We start from the raw sequence: 19,718 nt of genomic DNA on the forward strand, positions 1-19,718 counted from the left end.
TTCACACCTCCTGTGACCCCCCATTCACGCCTTCCTTCACACCTCCTATGACTTCCCTGTTCACACTTTCCTCCACACCTCCCGTGACCCCCCCCTGTTCACATTTTCCTTTGCTGCACTAACCCCTCCAACATTTCACTGCATGTCTGCCTCTTTGCTGACTGGTTTCTGCTTGACTCTGTCTACAACCATTCGCTCCCAGTGACAAGGGAGAGGACTCAAGGACTATTTTTGGAGTGAATGAAATGTTTACAATCGAATCCAAAAGGCCTTTAACTAGAGCTATAAACAGAATTTCAGACGACTTGGCCTGAGCAAGGGGTAGGGTAAAGCAGCTCTTGCTTTTAGGATTTGTTCCTCTCCCATGTTATTAGTAAGCTGACAGGCTACCTTCCTGTCCAAGCTTCCTTTATGGTTCTGGAGCTATAGGCTATCTCTAGAGCTCGAAGCTTTGATGGATAAGGATGGCCTTCCTAGAAAGAAGCTAGGCATGCCCTTATTAATGGTTGGCTTGATCCATATTTCCCAAATATGCTAATAATTACATCAACTTTAAGTTTACTCTTTGGGTGTGAGTGTGTATATGTGTGCATGTCTGTGTGTATACATGAATGTATGTGAGTATGTGTGACTTGTGTGTATATATGCATGCATGTGTATGTGAGTGTGTGTATATGTGTGTATGTATGTGAGTGTATATATCATGCATTCGTGTGTGTGTATGTGTGCATGTGTAAGTGTATACATGCATGCATGTGTGTGAGTGTATATATGCATCATCTGTATGTGTGAATGTGTATGTACATGCATACATGTGTGTGTGTATATACATGTATGCAGGTGTGTGAGTGTATACATGCACGCATGTGTATGTGTGAGTGTGTGTAGACATGCATGCATGTGTGTGAGAAAGCCAGAGGTCAATGTCAAGTGTCTTTTTTCAATTGCTTCATTTTTTGTGACGGTTCTCGGTGGACCCACAGCTCACTGGTTAGTTCTCGATGGACCTGCAGCTCACTAGTTCACACTTGCAGGAGAGCAGACCCCAGGAATCCTTCTGTCTTCACTTCCCAGCACCAACATAACAGGCACAAGCTGCCAAACTGGGCTTTTTATGTGGGTTCTGAGAATAGAACTTAGTCCTCATGTTCTGTGGCAAGCACCTCACCAACTGAGTTGCCTCTCCATCTCTCCTGTGTCTTTAAAATAATGCATGGTTCTACAAAATAAGTGTCATAACTGATGGAAGAAGTAATGGAATAGCTTGTAGTGTTCATTCAGCGGCAAGATCCATGCATTCAGAGGAAGTTTATTAATGTATCTGATTTCTGTCCCAAAAGGGTATCCTCTATGCACAAGACAGCCACAGGCCACAATTCTGGGTGGTCACATAATAGTGGATCATGAGAACCTGTGGGATGTTAGCATTTTTGTCAGATGTCAAATATTGGTCTAATCTAACGATCTCACTCCTTATGGAAAACCTGACATGTTTACTTTCTAAGCCCAGAGTTAGCAGTAGGTGGCACAGTCAGATTTTAAATGACCTAAACTTTATTTCCAAACCAAATTTCTGCTTGATATTTTGCTGCTCCAGAGGGAGCTATTGGGAGAACACAAAACAACACAATAACAGACAGCAATAATAACACACACTCACACACACAGACACAGACACACACACACACACACACACACCACACCCAAGAGAGGCATGCATGGATGCACACAGCACACATTCACCATTAAAAACCACAACCCTGCCCAACATTTCCCTTTTGCGTATATGTCTTGAACTTTAAAAAAAGAAAAAAACACCTGACCACTGACTTGAAGGTCAGTCTTTATGTGCTTTGTTCAGAAAGTTTCTTGACCCTTGACCTCTGAAATTCTGAAATTCTATGGTAGCTAACAGCCCAGGCCAATCAACTGTCTGTAGATGGAGTACAGCAAGTGAGCCACCAGGTGGCACTATGGGAAAATGCAAATCCCTTGCCAGACTGGGAACCTTAATGCAGGCTGTGCTCCAGAATAAAACCCAGATTAGGAATAAGCAAAGAAGAGGAATGATTGTACATACACAAAATTATTATAAAACAATAAATACTAGCGCATAACTGGGAACAGACCAAAGCCAGTTACCACATTTTCATGCCTTTTGGGGGAGTGGTGTTGAGACAGGATTTTCCAAGCTCCTGCTGTATCCCAAAGGCTAGCATGACACATGTATCTCGAGCATTTGGTTCATCTCATGCAAGTCTAGGCACTGTGGGATGCTACAGACCGCAGTCTTCTCTAACCTTGGATGGAGGGCCCAGTTACTTCCACTAATTGGTAATATCTCTCTGAATGGAGTCCAATCAGGCTACGGATGACTTCAACTTAAATAATGAACAAGACAGAGAAAGAGCATACTGTGGGAAAGCATGAGTCTGTCAGTCTGTTAAAGCTTCCAGGGTCAAGCTGAAATAACAACTAAACTAAATAAAGGGGCTAGGTGTGTAGCACACATCTTTAATCCGAGCAGGCAGATCTCTGTGAGTTCGAGGCCAGCATGGTCTACAAAGCCAGGTCTTGCACAGCAAAAGCTGTTACACAGAGAAACCTCGTCTTGAAAAACTAACCAACCAACCAACCAAATAAACAAATAAGTAAGTGGGGAAATTAGAATAAATTGAAGGGGCCGAGGGAAATGGCGTATGATCGGGGTACGAGGTGGCAGTAGGGAACCTCAAACCCTAGGATGAGTGCACAGGGAAGAGTCCTCTAGGCTGAGAGGCTCTGGCCCAGCAGAAGAGCAGTCCTGCTGGCTGAGCTGTAGTGAGCCTTAGAAGAGCCCACAGCAGTGACGAATGCCACACTGAGCATGTGCAAGTCAGCCTCTCCTAACTGAGCATGTGCAAGTCGGCCCCTCCTCACTGAGCATGTGCAAGTCGGCCCCGCCTCATTGCTCTTCAGTTTCTTGAATCCATGTAAACATTTCCAAGGAGCTGTCTGTCATGACTCTACTTTCCTGATGAGGAAACTGAGATCACAGTGACTATCACATGACAGTGGGAACCAGCATGTGGTGACACCTTCGGTTGAACTCCAGTAATCGATTCAAGGAATTCAGCTATCTGCTCATCCATACCGCCTTCCCCTCCATTCATCCTCCATTAAGATGTCGGAAACTGAAACCACTCAAATTTAAGGGTGTGGCCTTATATCTCATTATCCCTAGAAATGTCCTTCCAAGTTATCTCAAGGCCAAGATACCCTATGACCTCTTTCCCTTAACAACCCCTTCCCCCCAACACACACACACACACACACACACACACACACACACTCCCTCAGGTCCCATCCCAGCATGGCTACAGTTCCGCACCTAACTCATTAGCAACTGGTTAATCTCCTACCTCCCTGTATCCTCAGTTAGGAGAAGGTCATGGGATAGGTTCTGAATCTTTCAAAGCACCAGATACAGAGCTCTCCAGAGGGTCAGCAAAGTCTGACTTAGCTTAGTTCCAAACAGTGGTTCTTACACGGGTGAGCGAAAGGGGGGCGCTGGACGGCCATGTTGCTTGCAGCCCCTGGGAATCCATTACCTCTCCAAGGCTCTGTCTCTCCTGCTTGTCTTCATAGCCTGATGTGTAGAAAGGCTCGTAGGTAATGAGATCTGGACGCTCGATGTCATAGATCGCCTTGACCTTGGGGATAGCTGCTAAGTCCTTGTAATCCAGGATTTCATTGTCTACTTTTGCCTAGCAGAGTTAAACAGAAAGAAAAGTTAATCCTCTATTTCAGTTTGTTGAGAAATTATCCTCAGTGTCATTTACGCCTCGCTTAAAGTGGGATTTTTTTTTTTTTTTTGAGACAGGGTTTCTCTGTGTAGCCCTGGCTGTCCTGGGAACTCACTCTGTAGACCAGGCTAGCCTCGAACTCTCGAACTCAGAAATCCGCCTGCCTCTGCCTCCCAAGTGCTGGGATTAAAGGCGTGCGCCACCATCACCCGGCCTAAAATTAGATTTTTAAAACAAACCAATGCCTCGCCGCATGATGTCACACCCTTTAGGAAGTTGCCCACCGATGCCTCTATTAATTATGCTTAAAAATAAAAAAAAATAATAAAGGCTTAGGAAGGGGTGTGTATGGAATTCAGTGAATAGAGAAATATGTCAACCTTCAGAAATGTTTCTTAATACAGAGAGAGGAAAAAAATCCTCAAATAGATGGTCAAAAAATCCTCGCAGATAGCTAAATGTAAGTACTGCATATTGAATAAACTAAATATGTATTCTGGCAGAATTCAATAACACCAGCAGCAACATTATACAATGGGCAATCAATCCTCCAACTGTCTGTAGACATGTTAGGTGCAACAATCTTTTAAGTCCTTTTATCATGTGACTGCACCTTTGGGATCTTCTAACAGGATCAGAGATCCCTGGGGAGCAGCTTCCTCTCTTGGACTCTCTGTCCAACGGTTCCAGTCCTCGAACTCACCTGCTTCCCCTCCCTCCCCTCCCACCCGCACTCCCAACCCTCGCTAAGTGTCTCCTCTGGAAGTGATACTTACATAGATGGTATGGCCTGGTGAGCCAGGGATGCTGGAACCTGGTCTAGAATAGATACTTTCAGAGGAGGTCCTTGTGGGCTGCAAAATAAACAGCGAGTGGCCTGTCAGACATCTGAGCATGCTCCTCAGGATCCAGAGCAGCCCAGGCACCCAAGCTTTATGGAAAACTCAACCAGCTAAGAAAGGAGAGACGCGAGAGTGTGGCGTATGACAGAAGGTGCGTGCTTGAAGGAGAGGGCCTGAAAACCAGTGTCACGGTGGCTTTCGTGGTCCTTCCTCTCTCTTGTCCCTTACAAGAACCTTGGGCTTGAACTTGGAGCATATCTTGAAGCTGTGCGTTTCAGCCCAGCCCCGTGGCCAGCCCAATGTCTCAGCTCCAGTCTTCAGAACCATGGCAGAACACACCTGAGCTCCCCTTGCCCCTCATGGGCTATCTGCTCACTTCTGCCCTCCTTACATCCTCTTGTCACTGTGGGGTTATCTCAAGAGAGAAACCTTTGAGGAACTTGGTTCCTTGTCACTGTGTTGCTTTGCCTCAGTGGCCAATTTAGTGTGAATTCACAGCTGCTGGGCCTCAGTATCAGGTCCCCGTCATGTTGTACCTCATCACTTATCATCTGCCCTCTCAGGAGCAAGCCTTGTGTCCCTGCCTCAAGCCTTTTATCCTGGCTGCTCCACTGCCTCTGACCCACTCTTCCCACCAACTTTCCTTGATTGGTCCGTTTTCTTCCTCCAACCTTAACTTGAACTCGTCCCCTCAGAGAGCCCCCTACCTCCTTCCTCAGCCCACAGACCATTCCCCTTGCTGTTGTCTCTCATTGTCAACCCTAATTTTTCCTCCATGAATAAATTCCTCATGAGGAGTTTGTTGATTTCCTTACATTGTGCCTACCTCTCTTATGAATGTTGCCCCATCCCCCTTTATTAGAGAAACAGCACACAGAAATATAAATACTTGGGGGAAGGAATGAGCTATCATAAAATACTCAGGTTTATTACATGGGTTAAGTCTAACCATGGAGTCCCTGTGGTGTGGGGGGTGATGAGCCCCTGGAAAGATGGAAGACGCTGGGTACCGGGCAGGAAGTGGAGGTACAAAGTAGGATCGATGGCTTTTTATTTCTGGTTGGCATGTTCTGGAACATTCTATAAAGAAAGCAAAGCCCTCATGAAAGTCTTCCTCTTGTCTGTGTAGCTACTTCCTGGGGAATAAAATCTATAGATCTAAAACAGGAACAGGCCCTTTTCCTCTCTGATATGGTTAGTTTCAGTTCAGTACCTTGAATAGGACAGAAAAAGTACCCAGAAGAACTTGTACTCAGGGCACTGAGTAGCTCATGTCTGAAGCAGGAACCACAAAGACAACCTGGCCAGCTCAAGGCAGCAGTGGTTGGACTCACTGTGAAAGGCAGGCCATGCCAGAGGCTGTGAGCTGCTATCCTCTGGTTATCTGGGACTTCCGCAATAGCTGAGTGGAGGTGGTAGGAGAAATCACAGCACAGTCCGGAGGAGGTGTGCCTGATTTGACAGGCTGGGCCTTTTCTCCAACACCTGCCATGTACCTGTGCATTTCTCTAGTTGTGATTTGACTGACAAGTCCCCCAGAACAGTGAATCTCACTGAGAAATATCCGACATTACCCCACATGGTTCAAATATGTTCTGGAAAGATCCATTTCCTAGCCCAGATACAAACATGGCACAAGCAAAATGCAGGTGCCTTAAAGAAAAGAGATACTGTCCCTTATAAAGGCCGAACACAGTAATGTACACATGAATGTATGCATGGGTTTGTGAGGAGGTACTGCTACATACGTGTGTAGGGGGGTAATGCACATGCAAATGTGTTTATTTGTATGTGTGTGTGTATATGTGTGTGTGTATGTGTATGTGTGTGGGGGGGGTAGTAAGATATTCTGCTACATTGTGTTTGCAGTGGAGCTCGGTGATTGGGCGGTAGAAGAGGAGGTGGAGCTGGGAGAAGGAAAGAGGAAGAGGAGGAGAGAAGGAAGAGGAAGGAGGAGAAAGAGGAGAGAAAAGGAGGCTAGCAACCATGGAGGAGGACCGATGGTTCAAGAGCAGTCCTGGGTAGCTACTTATCAAAAGATTACATATTGGTAACAATTCTAATTGTATGGGCATCTTGTTAACTGAGCATTTCCAAATTCATAAATCTGTTGGATAATCTTTAAGCATTAAGAGTCTTCATTCTACTGGGTACCTCGGGCATAGCAGGAATGATCTGGGCTCAGCCGAGCATTGTGGACAGTATGGTGTATTGGCAGAGACATCCCTCACGTTGGTGTCTCGTGGGTGCCAGGGCCTGTGCATCTAGCTAGCTGGAGCCCCAGTCAGAGCCAAGGAGCAGCGGGAACAAGCCGGACAGGGCGCCGCTTTCTAAATAGCACCCATTACATGTGGGTAATGTACATGTAATTGTGTTTGAGGGTGTGCGTGTTCATGTGTGTGTGTATGTGTGTGTGGGGGGGTGGAAGGTGACACACATGTGTCTATGCTCTTATGAAGGCCAGAGGACAACCGCAGGCATTATCTTCAGGAACACTGTCAGCCTCCTTTGAGGCGAGCTCTCTTCATTAGCTTGGAGTTCACATGAGAAGCCCCACCTTTGCCTTCCTGTCTGCACTGGACAAAATACAGCTACGTGCACCACGTCAAGGTTAAAGTCTGCTTCTGGAATCAAGTCACTCTTTTAAATCCTGGTGATGCGAGTTTTTCTTTTTAAAAAAACTTTGCTCTGCAACTCTACTACTCAGATAAACTAAGAAGGCAGAACTCCCAACAACTATGTCTCCAGGGCTGAATGAGAGTGAGGAGGACAGCTCCAGGCATTGAGCCAGGCTATGTAGGTGGTCAATATTTTACAGGCAATGTGCCTGGTCTCAGATCATAAGGGGGAGAGTTACCTGTCTTCCATACCTACTGAGAATTTCTCTTCACTTGTGAGATGCATAGACCAGGCTAGTGTGAGATGCATAGACCAGGCTAGTGTGGGATGTATAGACCAGGCTATCTGCAACTGGCCACAGCTACAGAACTCAGACTCAAATGTGTCACAGCTTGTCAGAAGATCTATCACAGCTAAGGGCACTTTCCTGTCTGGAGTTGTCAGTGTCCTTCTCTTCCTTGAGGACTCTGTGTAGGGACTCCGATCCCTCAGCACGCAGTGACTTCTACCTGTGGTTCATCGGCAGTATTTAACACATTGTGCCATCTGCCACATGGTTCTGGGTTTGCTGCTCCTTGGACTCTGCTCAAGGCCTGAACAACACTTTTTTTTTTTCCTTCCCATCGTAGATTGGTTCCACCTATGGAGATTAGAGTATCTCCGTTGTGAAAGTAAAATTATTTTTAAAAGCTGGACATCCTTGGAGTTTTCATTCTAAATGTTAAGAACCTATTATTTTGTTTTATTTTATTTTATTTTATTTTATTTTATTTTATTGGGCCTGGAATTGAAGTAACAGCTCATGCACACTACGTAAGTACTCTGTTTCCAAATCCTCTCCTATCCATATTTCGAGAAGGAGGCTAAGTTGTCCAGGCTGGCCTTGAATGTATAATCCTTGAGGGGACTCTAGCCAGTTTACAATCATTGCTCTGGCCGGCCTTGCCCTCTGCCTTGCTAAAAATCGCTAGATTACAGCCCTAAAGCGATCCACCACGGTCTGTAGTCCCTTATTTGGCCACTTCCTCCTTTTGAGGCTGACCGCCGAGGTCCAGCTATCAAAGTATTGAAGTCTAGCAAAAGCTCCCTTGGGCTGCCCTAATTAACACGCCCAATTAAAATTAAACAGCCCATCCTAACATGGGGCTTCCAGGTTAACCTTCATAAACTGCCATTTGCCTAAGGGCCCTGTCTGTCTTCTCTCTATCCAGAGGCAGACGTTTGTCTCCAGGACAAATATCCCTGCCCCCTCTCTCTAGTCTTCTATCTCCTGTCTTTGTCTTTTATTTCCTGCCCTCTGTCCCTCCAGGGCAAGTAAATCTCCTTTGTACTTGGTCTTGGGGATCCTGAGCTAATACTTTCCCTTTCAGTCCTTCTGCCTCAGCTTGCTAAACAGCCAGCATTACAGGCTCATGCCACTGTGTAGTGCCAGAAATTTACATTCAATTAGAAACATCTACATCTAGGATTTTATAAAGCATCATCTTATTATTAAAACAAAAACAAATCAGAAACAACCAAACCAAACCAAAAAAACAACCTCCTATTTTTCCAGCTATGTTTTTTTTTTTTTTTTTCCCTAATGGATACAAGGTTTGGGACTGTGACTGAGACAGTGCCTTTTGGCCCAGGTTCTCCAGTATGAAGCACAATATCACCCAAACCAAAATTCACTTCAACCCTGAAGCCCTCATTTCCTGAGCGCTGTCTCTTCAAAAAGCCCTTCTTTATCATTAATCTCCAGTGTCCCTCACTGGATGGCGACTAAATCCTACAGATGACCCACATTCTGTATGTTTAGATGCAGTTATTTAACCTACATTACTCGCTTCAACTCAGATGCCCAGCGTCCCCGGGCAGCCTGGCATGAACTGGATTCACTAACTCAGTGGTCAGCCGCTTTCGTTTCTAGTTTGCCTTCCAAGCTTTTAGACGGGGAAAAAAACAAAAAACAAAACAAAAACAAAAACCACTCTCTTGTCTGTATCACACATATATAATATTCATGGAGGTAACTTCAAATACTACTCCAATGAACGCCCACTTCCCTTCTTTACTCAGAAAAGGAAACAGATACAACAGCTGCTGAAAGCAAATACATTTGTTTGCTTTCCTTTAAACACTTTGTCTCCACACAGCACAAAACCAACAACTTACAAGCAGAGTCAGAAAAACAAAGCTGACTTTTCCCGCTGCCATCTCAGGCTACAACTAAGGTGGGGTGGGTAGGAGGGCTGGAGGTAGATAAAGGACCTTATAAGGCTGTGGTCTCTTGAAGTGTTTTTCTAAGAAGATTAGGCAAATAGTTTAATCTTTGACAGCAGGAAGGAGCCTTCCTTCTCAGGGACCCCAGTTTCACCGAACTGTCCTCAGTCAGCCTTTCAGGAAGGATGTTTGCTCTGCTTTGGATTCCCTCTGTACTGCTTCCCACATTCACTTTTGATTTCAGAAAGGTGCTGTGGTTTTGTTTTTTAAGCGGAGACAGACCTCCCTGGGATACTAAAAATTCACTTCAAATGACCAGGAGGGCAAAATGCTGTGTAATCACTGCTCAGCAGCTGGATGGCTGAAGAGGCCATCGGGTTTTGTTCCTAGTAAGTCTTTTAAAAGCCTTCAGTCTGTTAGTTGATCCCTTTATCTATCTGTGCTACAGTATTGCAAGTAGGATTAAGTGAAAGACGGTTTGGTGTTTCCACCCCAATTCATAGCACGATTTGTATTTAAAGCATTAAGCACTTACCAGAACTCTGGATTTGTGAGTGGAGAAATGACATCACCACCTACTTTCCTTAGGAGTGAGATGGAAAGTCCTTTGCTGCCCCACCCCCAGCCCCCTTCAGTAGTCACAGGCTTGCAAAGGCTCCCTCCAACTAAAGCCATGCTCTAAGAAGGGAAGGGAAACTACAGGGGAATGGGTAACCAGATCAAAGATCTTAGGAGCGCCTAGAAGGGCTACTGGCAGAAGGTGGCTGCTTTATATACGAGCTACTGGTGTTGACAGTACCTGCCTGGGGTTTCTGTTGGACTTCACCAGACAGGGTGGTGACAGAAGCTGCAGAAGAAGGAATCCTTTTAGAATCTATCTGTACACACTATATATAAGGAAGAGGTGAAATGAATTCCTTCCGGGAAAACCATTTGTGCTTGGAGAAGATGAAGGAAGAACCCCCTAGGTACACACACCTCTCAACCAGAGACCCGTTCAGGGACACCATCAGCCTTTGTCTGGTCTTCTCTGTAGGACAGTCTGCTGACCAAATACCAGCAACAAGGCAGGGGATACTACGGTGACATTAATGAGACAGCAAGCCACATGGTTTCCTTGTTCTACACACTCTCGAACACGTACGTGTGTGTGTGTGTGTGTGTGTGTGTGTGTGTGTGTGGCCTTGAACAGTCACCTCTTTGGAAAAATACACATTGGGGATCTGATTGGTCCATCATAGATTTGCATGAGTTCCAGATGGAAGACGTCCTCATGCTCATTTGGTAGGTTGGTCAATTCATGACTTTACCTTCAATGAACAACAGCAGGAAAACCTTTTTCTTTTTCCTTTCTTTCTTCTTTTTTTTTTTTTTAATGAATGCAAGTGGGGCTGGAGAGATGGCTCAGTAGTTAAGAGCACTGACTCCTGCTTTTCCAGAGGTCCTGAGTTCAATTCCTGGCAACCACATGGCAGCTCACAACCATCTGTAATGAATCTGATGCCCTTTTCCGGTATGTCTGAAGAGAGCAGTGGTGTACTCATATGTATAAAATAAATAAATCTTAAAAAATAAATTGATGCAGGTGACCCCCTGCCAGGTTATTACACACTTGATCGTGAGAATGCCCAGTGCTCCGGGTATCATGAATCAGCAATGCTCAACATTTGGCCTACATGCAAATGCCTCTGCTGCTCCCAAGGGGCAAATTCCTCCAAGTAATCAGAACAGGTTTCCTTTAAGTGTGGCTTTATTTTTAACTTTCACCTGTGATTCAGAGGGACGGAAGGAGTGACCTCTAAAATGTAAATTTTAAAAATGACTTTCATTTTAGAAGGTGACTATTCTGCAGCAAAAACCAGGGCTTACTTCTAGGGTGTGGAGTCCCAACTGTCCCTAGAGGGAAGGAGCAGATGCAGCTAACACCACAGCTGCCTCATTTACACGGTGCAAGGGGCTGCTGTGTAGGTACAAGGGCTTAAAGGCTCTGAGCCGCTCTAGCACTGGGCAGGTCCCAGGCTTCTGAAAGACGATGGTGAACAACCCTCATCTCTTGTCACTACTCAAGGAAGACCTTGACAAACATCTTGCTTTCTCTGCTGGGTCCCTAAGCTGTTTACAACTTTCTGAGTGAAGTTAATGGTGACTTCATTGATTTTTTTTTTTTTAACAGTTGAATAATGGGAATCAGATGTCCCTTTTGAACAAGCCCAAGAGGGGAGGAGATGTTATTAAAAACAGGTCCCCAGCCCCATCTCTCTGCTCCAAATTTCTTAAACTGAAGGGGACAGAGTACCCCACCCCCTAGAGTAGAAACAAGTAAAAATCCATATTAGAAATACTGTTTTTTCCTCAATTCACATCAGTTAAATAAAGTGTCAATAGGAGGAGGTGGATAGTACTAGTTAAGAATGTACTATGATTGAAAAAGAAGCTTGCTGCCAAGTGGAGAGGCCCTTGCTCTAAAGCAGGCCCATTGGCAGCAGTGACAACATTCAGCTATTCTTGTGGTTTCAAGAAACTTCCCTCCTGTTGTCTCTTGGAGCTTCACACCAGAGCAGAACTTTAAAAATAGAATGAGATCCTATGCTAACCAAGCTGGCGACCAGGCAGGCATCATGGGGTGGGACCTGAGGCCTGGAGTTAGAAAGCCCAAGCAACCCTGTGGCCTGCTGTCAGCCTGGCATCAGAGACAAAACCTTCGGGGCTGTTCTTTAAAGGGTTCTTTCCACCTCCAGCTTCTCTGACGTGATGGTTTAGTAAAAATGAAAGCCCCGGAGATTGTCATCCTTCCTGAGGGTCTGGAAGGCTCGGGATGGAAGTGGAAGCACAGAGATCAAACAGGTGCTGGCTTGGGCAGAGATCTGGAAAGCATTATCTGTGCCCATGGGAGGCGCTTCCGAAAAGTTGCCTGTGGTTTCACAGGTGCTCAGAGTCCCCTCTGCTCCTGCTGCAGGCAGCAGTTAACACTCTGGTAGCCTTGGTTTCTCTGTCACTGTCCACTTGAGCACAGTGGGAAGAACGTGGCTAATAGGCTCACAGCGACCCGGGTTTCAATACTATTTCCTATCTCACCAAGGGGGAGACTGGGAAGGTACTAGGAGTGTTGGAGAGGAGGCGTGTCAGCGTCCGCCCATAAGATCTTATGAGAGCAATTCTCATAGGAATTCTTCTGCAATTCTGCATGTCCTGGCTGGCTTTCCCTTCTCTTCCTCTCCCCTCTTCACCCTCCGGGCACTGCTGCCTTTGGCTCCCAGCCTTCAAGTGTTCATCCAGCTGCATGGTATCCCCACCTTCATGGTTCAATTTTATCTGTCCTCAAGTTTACAGGTTGCTTCTATCCTAGAACCGGCCCCTAGAGAACTCTGCCTTTATCAGACATCCCCAAGAACATGATCCATACGACCCATGTCCTGTGTTGAATTTTGAGACTATTTTATCGTGTCTTTTCTAACCCTACAAAGCTGGATATATAGCTACCGGCCCAGTACTATACTGAGTGTGTGGAGAATATTTGTCCAGTGAACAAATGTGGGGGCACAAGACCAAACAGCAGCTTCCTCTGTGCTAGCTTTAATAAAAAAGTCAGTTAAGCCATTGCTCAGAAGGCAAATATGTATCAGAGAAGAAAACCAACCAAGTGAGGGTGTGAGGAACACTCATGGGGTGAGGAAAGCTGCTACCTTCTACAGGAGTTGGCAAAGTTAGATGACCAAAGCAGCCTGGGATGGGGGTGGGGAGGGAGATGGGGGAAGCAACGGAAGCCTGAGCCTAGGACAGCCGCTCTATGCCACACAGCGCCAACCTGTAGAGCTGGGGACCGTCCTGTGCGACGAATCAGACTTTTGGGATAAAAGAAATCGGATGAAGAACGCAGAATGTTTGGTGGCTGCCATGAAATACGAGAGAAAGGAAGAATGAATTTTAAAATAGCCTTATTCAGAAATACTATGGAGAATACATAAAAGGACTGGAGGAGAACAGACAGTAAATAGTGACTGACAGACATATGTGCAGCTTCAGGGCTCAATTTGGGGCCCATATTAAATTCATATCAACCACTCTTCAAATCACAATATATTTATCTACTATACATTTATCTATACTCTGACCCCTTCACTGAGTCCTTTGGAATTAGTTTGACACTGTCATGTTTATGGTAAAAGGACAAGATACCCCAAGAGGGACCCTAAGACTTATTACAAACACCCCGTGAATTCTTAGACATCAAGAATGAGGCTCACTCTGGCGCTGCTCAGAGTCTTCAAACATTTTCATTTTGCTATGGAAACGGCTCTAATTTGACATGTGGTAAGAGGCCAGGAAATCTTAGCTCAAGATGTGTGCATAGACGCACCCTTCAAGCACTCCAGATTAACTCCTCTGTTGAAAATCTACTCCCCTGTAAGCCTTGCCAGCATCAGCCTGCACCCCAATTCTGGGCCAGGACCACTTCCCTCAGGTGAGGCCCGCCCCTTCCTATGAATGATGGTGACCTAGAGCCAACCTGCCACCCAGGGAGGGCGTCACGGAGAGAAACGCTCTGGAATTATCTGGAAAGCTTACAGAAGGGACAAAACAAAAGGGGAAAATTCCTCTTGGCCAGAACCAGTGAGATATTTTACTTGTTTTTTTTTCCCATAAGCTTCTCTAGAGAGTTCTGTGGAGATGTGTTCAAGAGTTTGTTTTGTTTTGTGATCATTTTAGGGAGAGGATCTGCAAACTCCAGCTATCCTTACAGAGGAAATATGCCTGTTCCACTCAGTCTTGCCTCATTAACATTCTCCCTCATTCCACACGAAGACTTCATCAGGGATGAAGTGAAAAAAAGAGAAGATTCTTTAGAAAACAAAAGCCACGCCTGTAGAGGTGGGATAGATGATGGGCTCCTTGGGTGGTTTTTGGGCAGGAGTCCCAGTGAAGCTGCAGAGTTACATCCCCAGAACAGTTTCCACAGGCACCAGCTCTACCGTTCTGGGAAGGTAGCCTGTTGCCTGAATACCCATGCTTCCTCCAAATTCCGAGCTCGGCCTGCCTGGTGTGTGAATGGACTTCAGGGCTGTAAGCTATTAGCTATGTGTGTGTGAACTGAAGCTGTACGTCAGAAGCAGGGAAAGCCATTTCAACATCGGCAGACATTCCCTCTGCTATCCCCCTGGCCTTTGATTATTCTGAGAAGAAGTTTTTCTCTTTCCTCTTATTAAAGTTTGCCCCTAACAACAAAATAAAAAGTAAAGGCTCCATGCATGCAGATATGCCAGTAATGAGAATCAAAAGGAGGTAAGAAAACAGGGCCAGCAATTCCAGAGGGGACTTGAAATACCCACTAACAGTTCCTTTGATGGATGCCTACTAAGGGTAGGCCAAGGGGACTCATAAGTCTTGAGTCTGGCTTAAAAATAAATCTAGACCATTCTTTCCTTGGGACAGCAAGAAGATTAAAGTCAGACTCTACTTTCCTTCCCCTGGGACACTAAACGGAGGGACTGGGGACAAGCTTGATTATCACTGTGAGGAAAGTCAGCCGAGGTGAAGATCTGGATCAAGGCCAGGCTCTAGGTTAGAGTCTGGAAGTGGAACTCTGCCGTCTAGGACAGCTCTGAGGACTGAACAATCATATAGCTGTTGTCAACATTATCCTTGCCCTGAGGCTTTATGGCTGAGTGACTAGTAGTAACTTTTGGAGTTAGAGGCCGTTCTTTTGAACTTAGATTTCAGAAATGAGCAAAACACACCAGAGCTCAGCAATCGATACAGAGTCTGGGGCAAAATGGTGCATGATGATTTAAGCCAAGAGGGTTACCATGGCTACTTGATAAACCATTTTCCCCAGCTGTACGATTTTTGGATACTTTCCTAAGATACTGACTGCCAAGATAAGGCCCATAGAGTCCAACACAAGCTTGAGAACAACAATCAAAACATTTACAGTGGGAGGGAACCCTCTTACTTGGTCATTTGGCCTTTGGCCTCCGGTTTTCTACAAGGAAAATCCCATGAAAAGTACTTCCCCAAAGCCCAGGAACTAGTGAGCACACAGAGGTGCCCTTCAGAGCATCCCACTCTGACTGCTTCCTTACCCGCAGCTTCTCCTCTGTCTTGGTGGACTGCTTACAGTCGGGATGCCACACGGTAGAACCTGAAAAGACACAATGAACCACTGAGAAGAGAGGAAATGGAAAGAAGGCACAATCCTGTTAAGCACACTTTCCATAGTGGCTCAGACCCCTCTATCCCCAGCACAGGGTCCCACCTGTGATCTATGACCATGAAGTCAACTCTATCCTCTGGGCGAGTTCTGAGCTTGCTGTACACAGGGCACAATGCAGAGCCACGCAACTAGGCCCGGGAGCAGCCTTCCACAAAAGATGGTTCCATTTTTAACAGGGTTACATTGTTTCTCTTTTTTCAAAACACTGTTCTTTAAAAGTAACACCTGAGTTGTTACTACTAGTTCCACTTGATCATAGAATTAAAACCATGTTTACTTATATAAACATCAAAACACCCAAGCCACTTAATCAAAAGAAATAAAGTCAAACTCAATGGCCCAGGTCCAGGTGTAAAACCTGAAGTTTTTGTTCATCCATCTATTTCTATAGGTGCCCGCACTTAGATGAGAAATCAAATCAACTGGCAGCGTTGTTAAACTTAGTTTATAAATCTTTCAACTTTTTAATTAACTAGCACAAACAAAATCCTTTGGTTTAACTAGTCAAGTAATTATTGAGGTGGCATTTTCTGTTCCTGCTTCTGAGATCTCCCTTTCTCAGACTGTGAAGAACCTTCATGGATGACACAGGTATCAAAGAATCAAAAAGCTTAAAGTCTCTCTTACTCTCTTATCCTCTCTGTCCCTTCTCTCCCCATTCCCATCTCCCCCCACACACACATGTTCCTGGCCGGCCTTTTCTCCTCTCTCTCTCCTCTCTCTCTCCTCTTTCTCTTTTCTCTCTCTCTCTCTCTCTCTCTCTCTCTCTCTCTCTCTTTCTCTCTCTCTCTCCCTCTCTGCCTTTCTTTATCTCTACTCCATCCTCAACTCCCCTCCCCATCCCTAAATAAACTCTATTCCATAAAAAACGCTTACAGTCTTCAAACTTCAGCACCTGCCCTATGATTGAGTATGACTAGATGCATAATAGGTATCATATACACGTATGATTGTGGGAAAGGATAATATGTAAATCCTGTGTCCACACACACATGTATTTCTTCAGACATGGAGAGTCTGAAGAACACAGATCACTTGGAAAGACTCAAACTAGTGAAATTACTGCATTATTAGTGACTGACACCTCAGAGTCTCAGAAGCAACACCAGTCTTTCTATATGTATGGCTTCTTTTCAACTTTGTCTCCCAAGCAGCAACCTGTGTATACCAGAAGTCACCAAATTAACTCATGAATAATATTTACGGCTGAGTTAAAATACTATCGAAGACAAGGAAATATATTCTATGTTAGAATAACATTTCAATCTCTGTCAAATAATCATTTCTGCTTTGTATCACTGGTGAAGAAGAGAAGGAGGGGAAACAGAAGAGGAAGAACAACAAGAAAGAGAAGGGGGAGGAGGAGGAGGAGGAGAGGAGGAAAAGGAGGAAGAGGAGGAAGAGGAGCAGGAAGAGGAGGAAGAGGAGCAGGAAGAGGAAGAAGAGGAGGAGGAAGAGGAGGGAGAGGAGGAGGAGGAGGAGGAGGAGGAGGAAGAGGAGGAGGAGGAAGGTCAAACAAAAACCAGACAGACATGCAGGTCCCTTCAATATTAACATTGGCTCAAACTCTGACTACAAAGCACAGGAAATCTCTAAATGTGGATATGGAGAACCAACAGGTCATGCACAGGCCAGGAGAAGCATTCTCTGAAAAGTTCTACCAAGCAGGAGGTACCAGACAGAACACAGTCCACATACAATGTCAACATTGTTCTCCAAAGGTCAAACATGCAGGGAATGTGACCCAGGAGAGCATCAGATCCTGAGGGAAATGAAGCTTATTCTCAAAGATGTGCCAAGAGGGCAGGTAGCCGGAGTGCAGTACCACTGCAGAGGAAACTTAGAACCACCCTGGGGTCTGAGTGCAGCTCATTTGGGAGGTTGGCATACTCAGCTGGAACCCTTTCCTATTTAGCATCTTGACCCAATGAGCACAACCAGAGCACACTGCCTGTTTCTCTGTCCCTAACAGACACAGGCTGTCAGATATGTGGGAGCGTGTAATTGGTACACTAATACTTAAAACCAGGCTTGGAGATGCACACAGAACTAACCAGGCTTAGTGCAAAAAAAAACCAAAAATGCAAAGTGGCACCTGCCCATCACCAATGCAGATGTGCCACCAGTCCATGGGAAAATGTGTCCTGTGAAGCCTCCAGAGACCACAGATGTGGCACCTGTGACTTGCCATCCTGAGAACCTTCAATACCCAGTAGTTTGTTTACTGCAATTTTTCAGGCTAGACCTGAAAAGGCACTGGACTGGCAGTTTCTAGACCCCCGTGAATTTTTAAAGGCAAGAGTAGTCAAATCTGTATTTTAACATTTGACATTCATGTCTAGAGATACTTCTCTGTTGCACAAAAACAAAACTGAGAAGGCAAAGCAAACTACTCATTAAACTCACACACAGCATTGTGTGTGAACGAAGAGATGACTTGCTGAGGCGACCAAGACCCCATAATTACCAAGCTGAAGGAACGAGCAATCGCTTTTACAGCATGAGCTAACTGTGCTGATAAATCCTTGTCTAATTAATGACTCTTCCAGCTATAAATAGCAGAATGCTTACAGTCATGGTGCTGTCTGACTGGAAGAGAATCTGTGCTTATGGCTTCTCCAAGATGCTCTGGAATTCTAGAAGGGACCAGAGCCAATTGTAGTTTTACCTAGGAGACATTTCTCAAGAGTATTCATAATTAAAAAAAAAAAAAAGTTGCCACCACAAACCCCTCCCTCTCGCAGGGATGTGGGTGGGTCTCCTTTTGCTCCGCATCTCACCACATTCTCTTCATGGGTGCAAAGATGTCCGTGATATCATTCTCCAAAACCTAGTCACCAGCAGGCTTGGACTTTGACAGGCCTTCCTTAAGGGCCCATGAGAGGAGAAAAAGCAGAGTAGCCCTCACAAAAGCAACACTTCTGGAAACTGCTAAAATACTTTCTCTCTCCTTTGATCTTTTGTTTCTCCAAACATACTCCTGGGAAGGGTTGGAGGAGCAACTGCTGACTTTCACTGGTCTCTCACATCCACTGGATCAGAAGCCAGTCTTTCCAAGCAGCACCGTGAGGCCCTGGGGCTCACTGCAGTGTGCTAATCGCTCGTCTGATTAACGCTAAATGATGAGGTAGCTCTGGCACGCTCCTGATGGATTTAGTAACTGTTCAGCTAATAAAATCCCTCCCTCTATAACACACAGCCTAACAAACACGGTGAGATCATCTCTCTCAGGTAGGGCAGGCCCACTCTGCTCTTGAGTCTGTCTTACCTTGCAGATACATTTCTTCCCCTTCTGTGAACATCTGGTTGCATCTGCTGCATCGTGCGCAGCTGGGATGGTAGTGCCTGTCACCTGCCTACAAGAGACAAAAACAGAAGACATCGAGCTCAGCGTATCAAATGGCTCTGGCACCCGTTTTTGGACTCAAAGGCTTGGAAGAAAAGAGAAGATTCTGAGGAAGAAAAAGTAATTGTCAGGTTGGCCAAACTCCCTATTCTGTCAGCCCAAATGGTGAAGCTGACCTCACTGGACCTGAGAGGGGCTCTAAGGGCAGTTCATTCCCAAATGATGGTGGCCTTGTCTCTTCAGGTTTCTGGCCCTCTTGATCTAGACTTTCCTGAAGGGTTGCCAGTCAGACAGCTCAAACAGGAGAGACCCCTTATGTGTTGTCTTCCCAACATTCCACCTTACGACTAACATAGGAGTTTATATTGGAGGCTAAATCTGGGTAATATTAACCCACTAAAAATAAGTGGCACTGGGGCTGGGAAGGATGCCTAGTTAGCAAAGCACCTGTCATTCAGTGCCAAGGTAAGGAAGCCAGGAAGGTTCCAGGGAGGTGGAAACACATGGATTTCTGGGGATCACTGGCAGCCAGACTAGCCAGCTTGACAAGTTCAAGGCCAAGCTACAAAAGCTACCTCAAAAAGCCAGGTGTATAGACCTATGCATGACCTCAAGATTCCAGGTACATACACACATGTGCATGGACACACACACATGACCTTGCACTTACACACACACACACACACACACGCACCTACACACACCTACAT

General features: G+C 45.5%; 1 protein-coding gene across 7 annotated transcripts in view; it reads right to left on the reverse strand.

The window, feature by feature from the left end:
- Nucleotides 1-19,718, reverse strand: part of Ablim1 (actin binding LIM protein 1) — a 205,030-nt gene that overhangs the window by 30,023 nt on the left and 155,289 nt on the right. For all 7 annotated transcript variants that reach the window (XM_028773273.1, XM_028773231.1, XM_028773246.1 and 4 more), the window contains 4 exons: nt 18,931-19,018; nt 15,532-15,590; nt 4,562-4,639; nt 3,591-3,746 (listed from right to left, as the gene is read on the reverse strand). In XM_028773273.1, the coding sequence (XP_028629106.1) occupies nt 3,591-3,746; nt 4,562-4,639; nt 15,532-15,590; nt 18,931-19,018 (381 nt within the window). The remainder of the gene's footprint in view (nt 1-3,590; nt 3,747-4,561; nt 4,640-15,531; nt 15,591-18,930; nt 19,019-19,718) is intronic.

This window comes from Grammomys surdaster, unplaced genomic scaffold (genome assembly GCF_004785775.1).
Source record: "Grammomys surdaster isolate TR1022 unplaced genomic scaffold, NIH_TR_1.0 66, whole genome shotgun sequence".
Taxonomy (NCBI): domain Eukaryota; kingdom Metazoa; phylum Chordata; class Mammalia; order Rodentia; family Muridae; genus Grammomys; species Grammomys surdaster.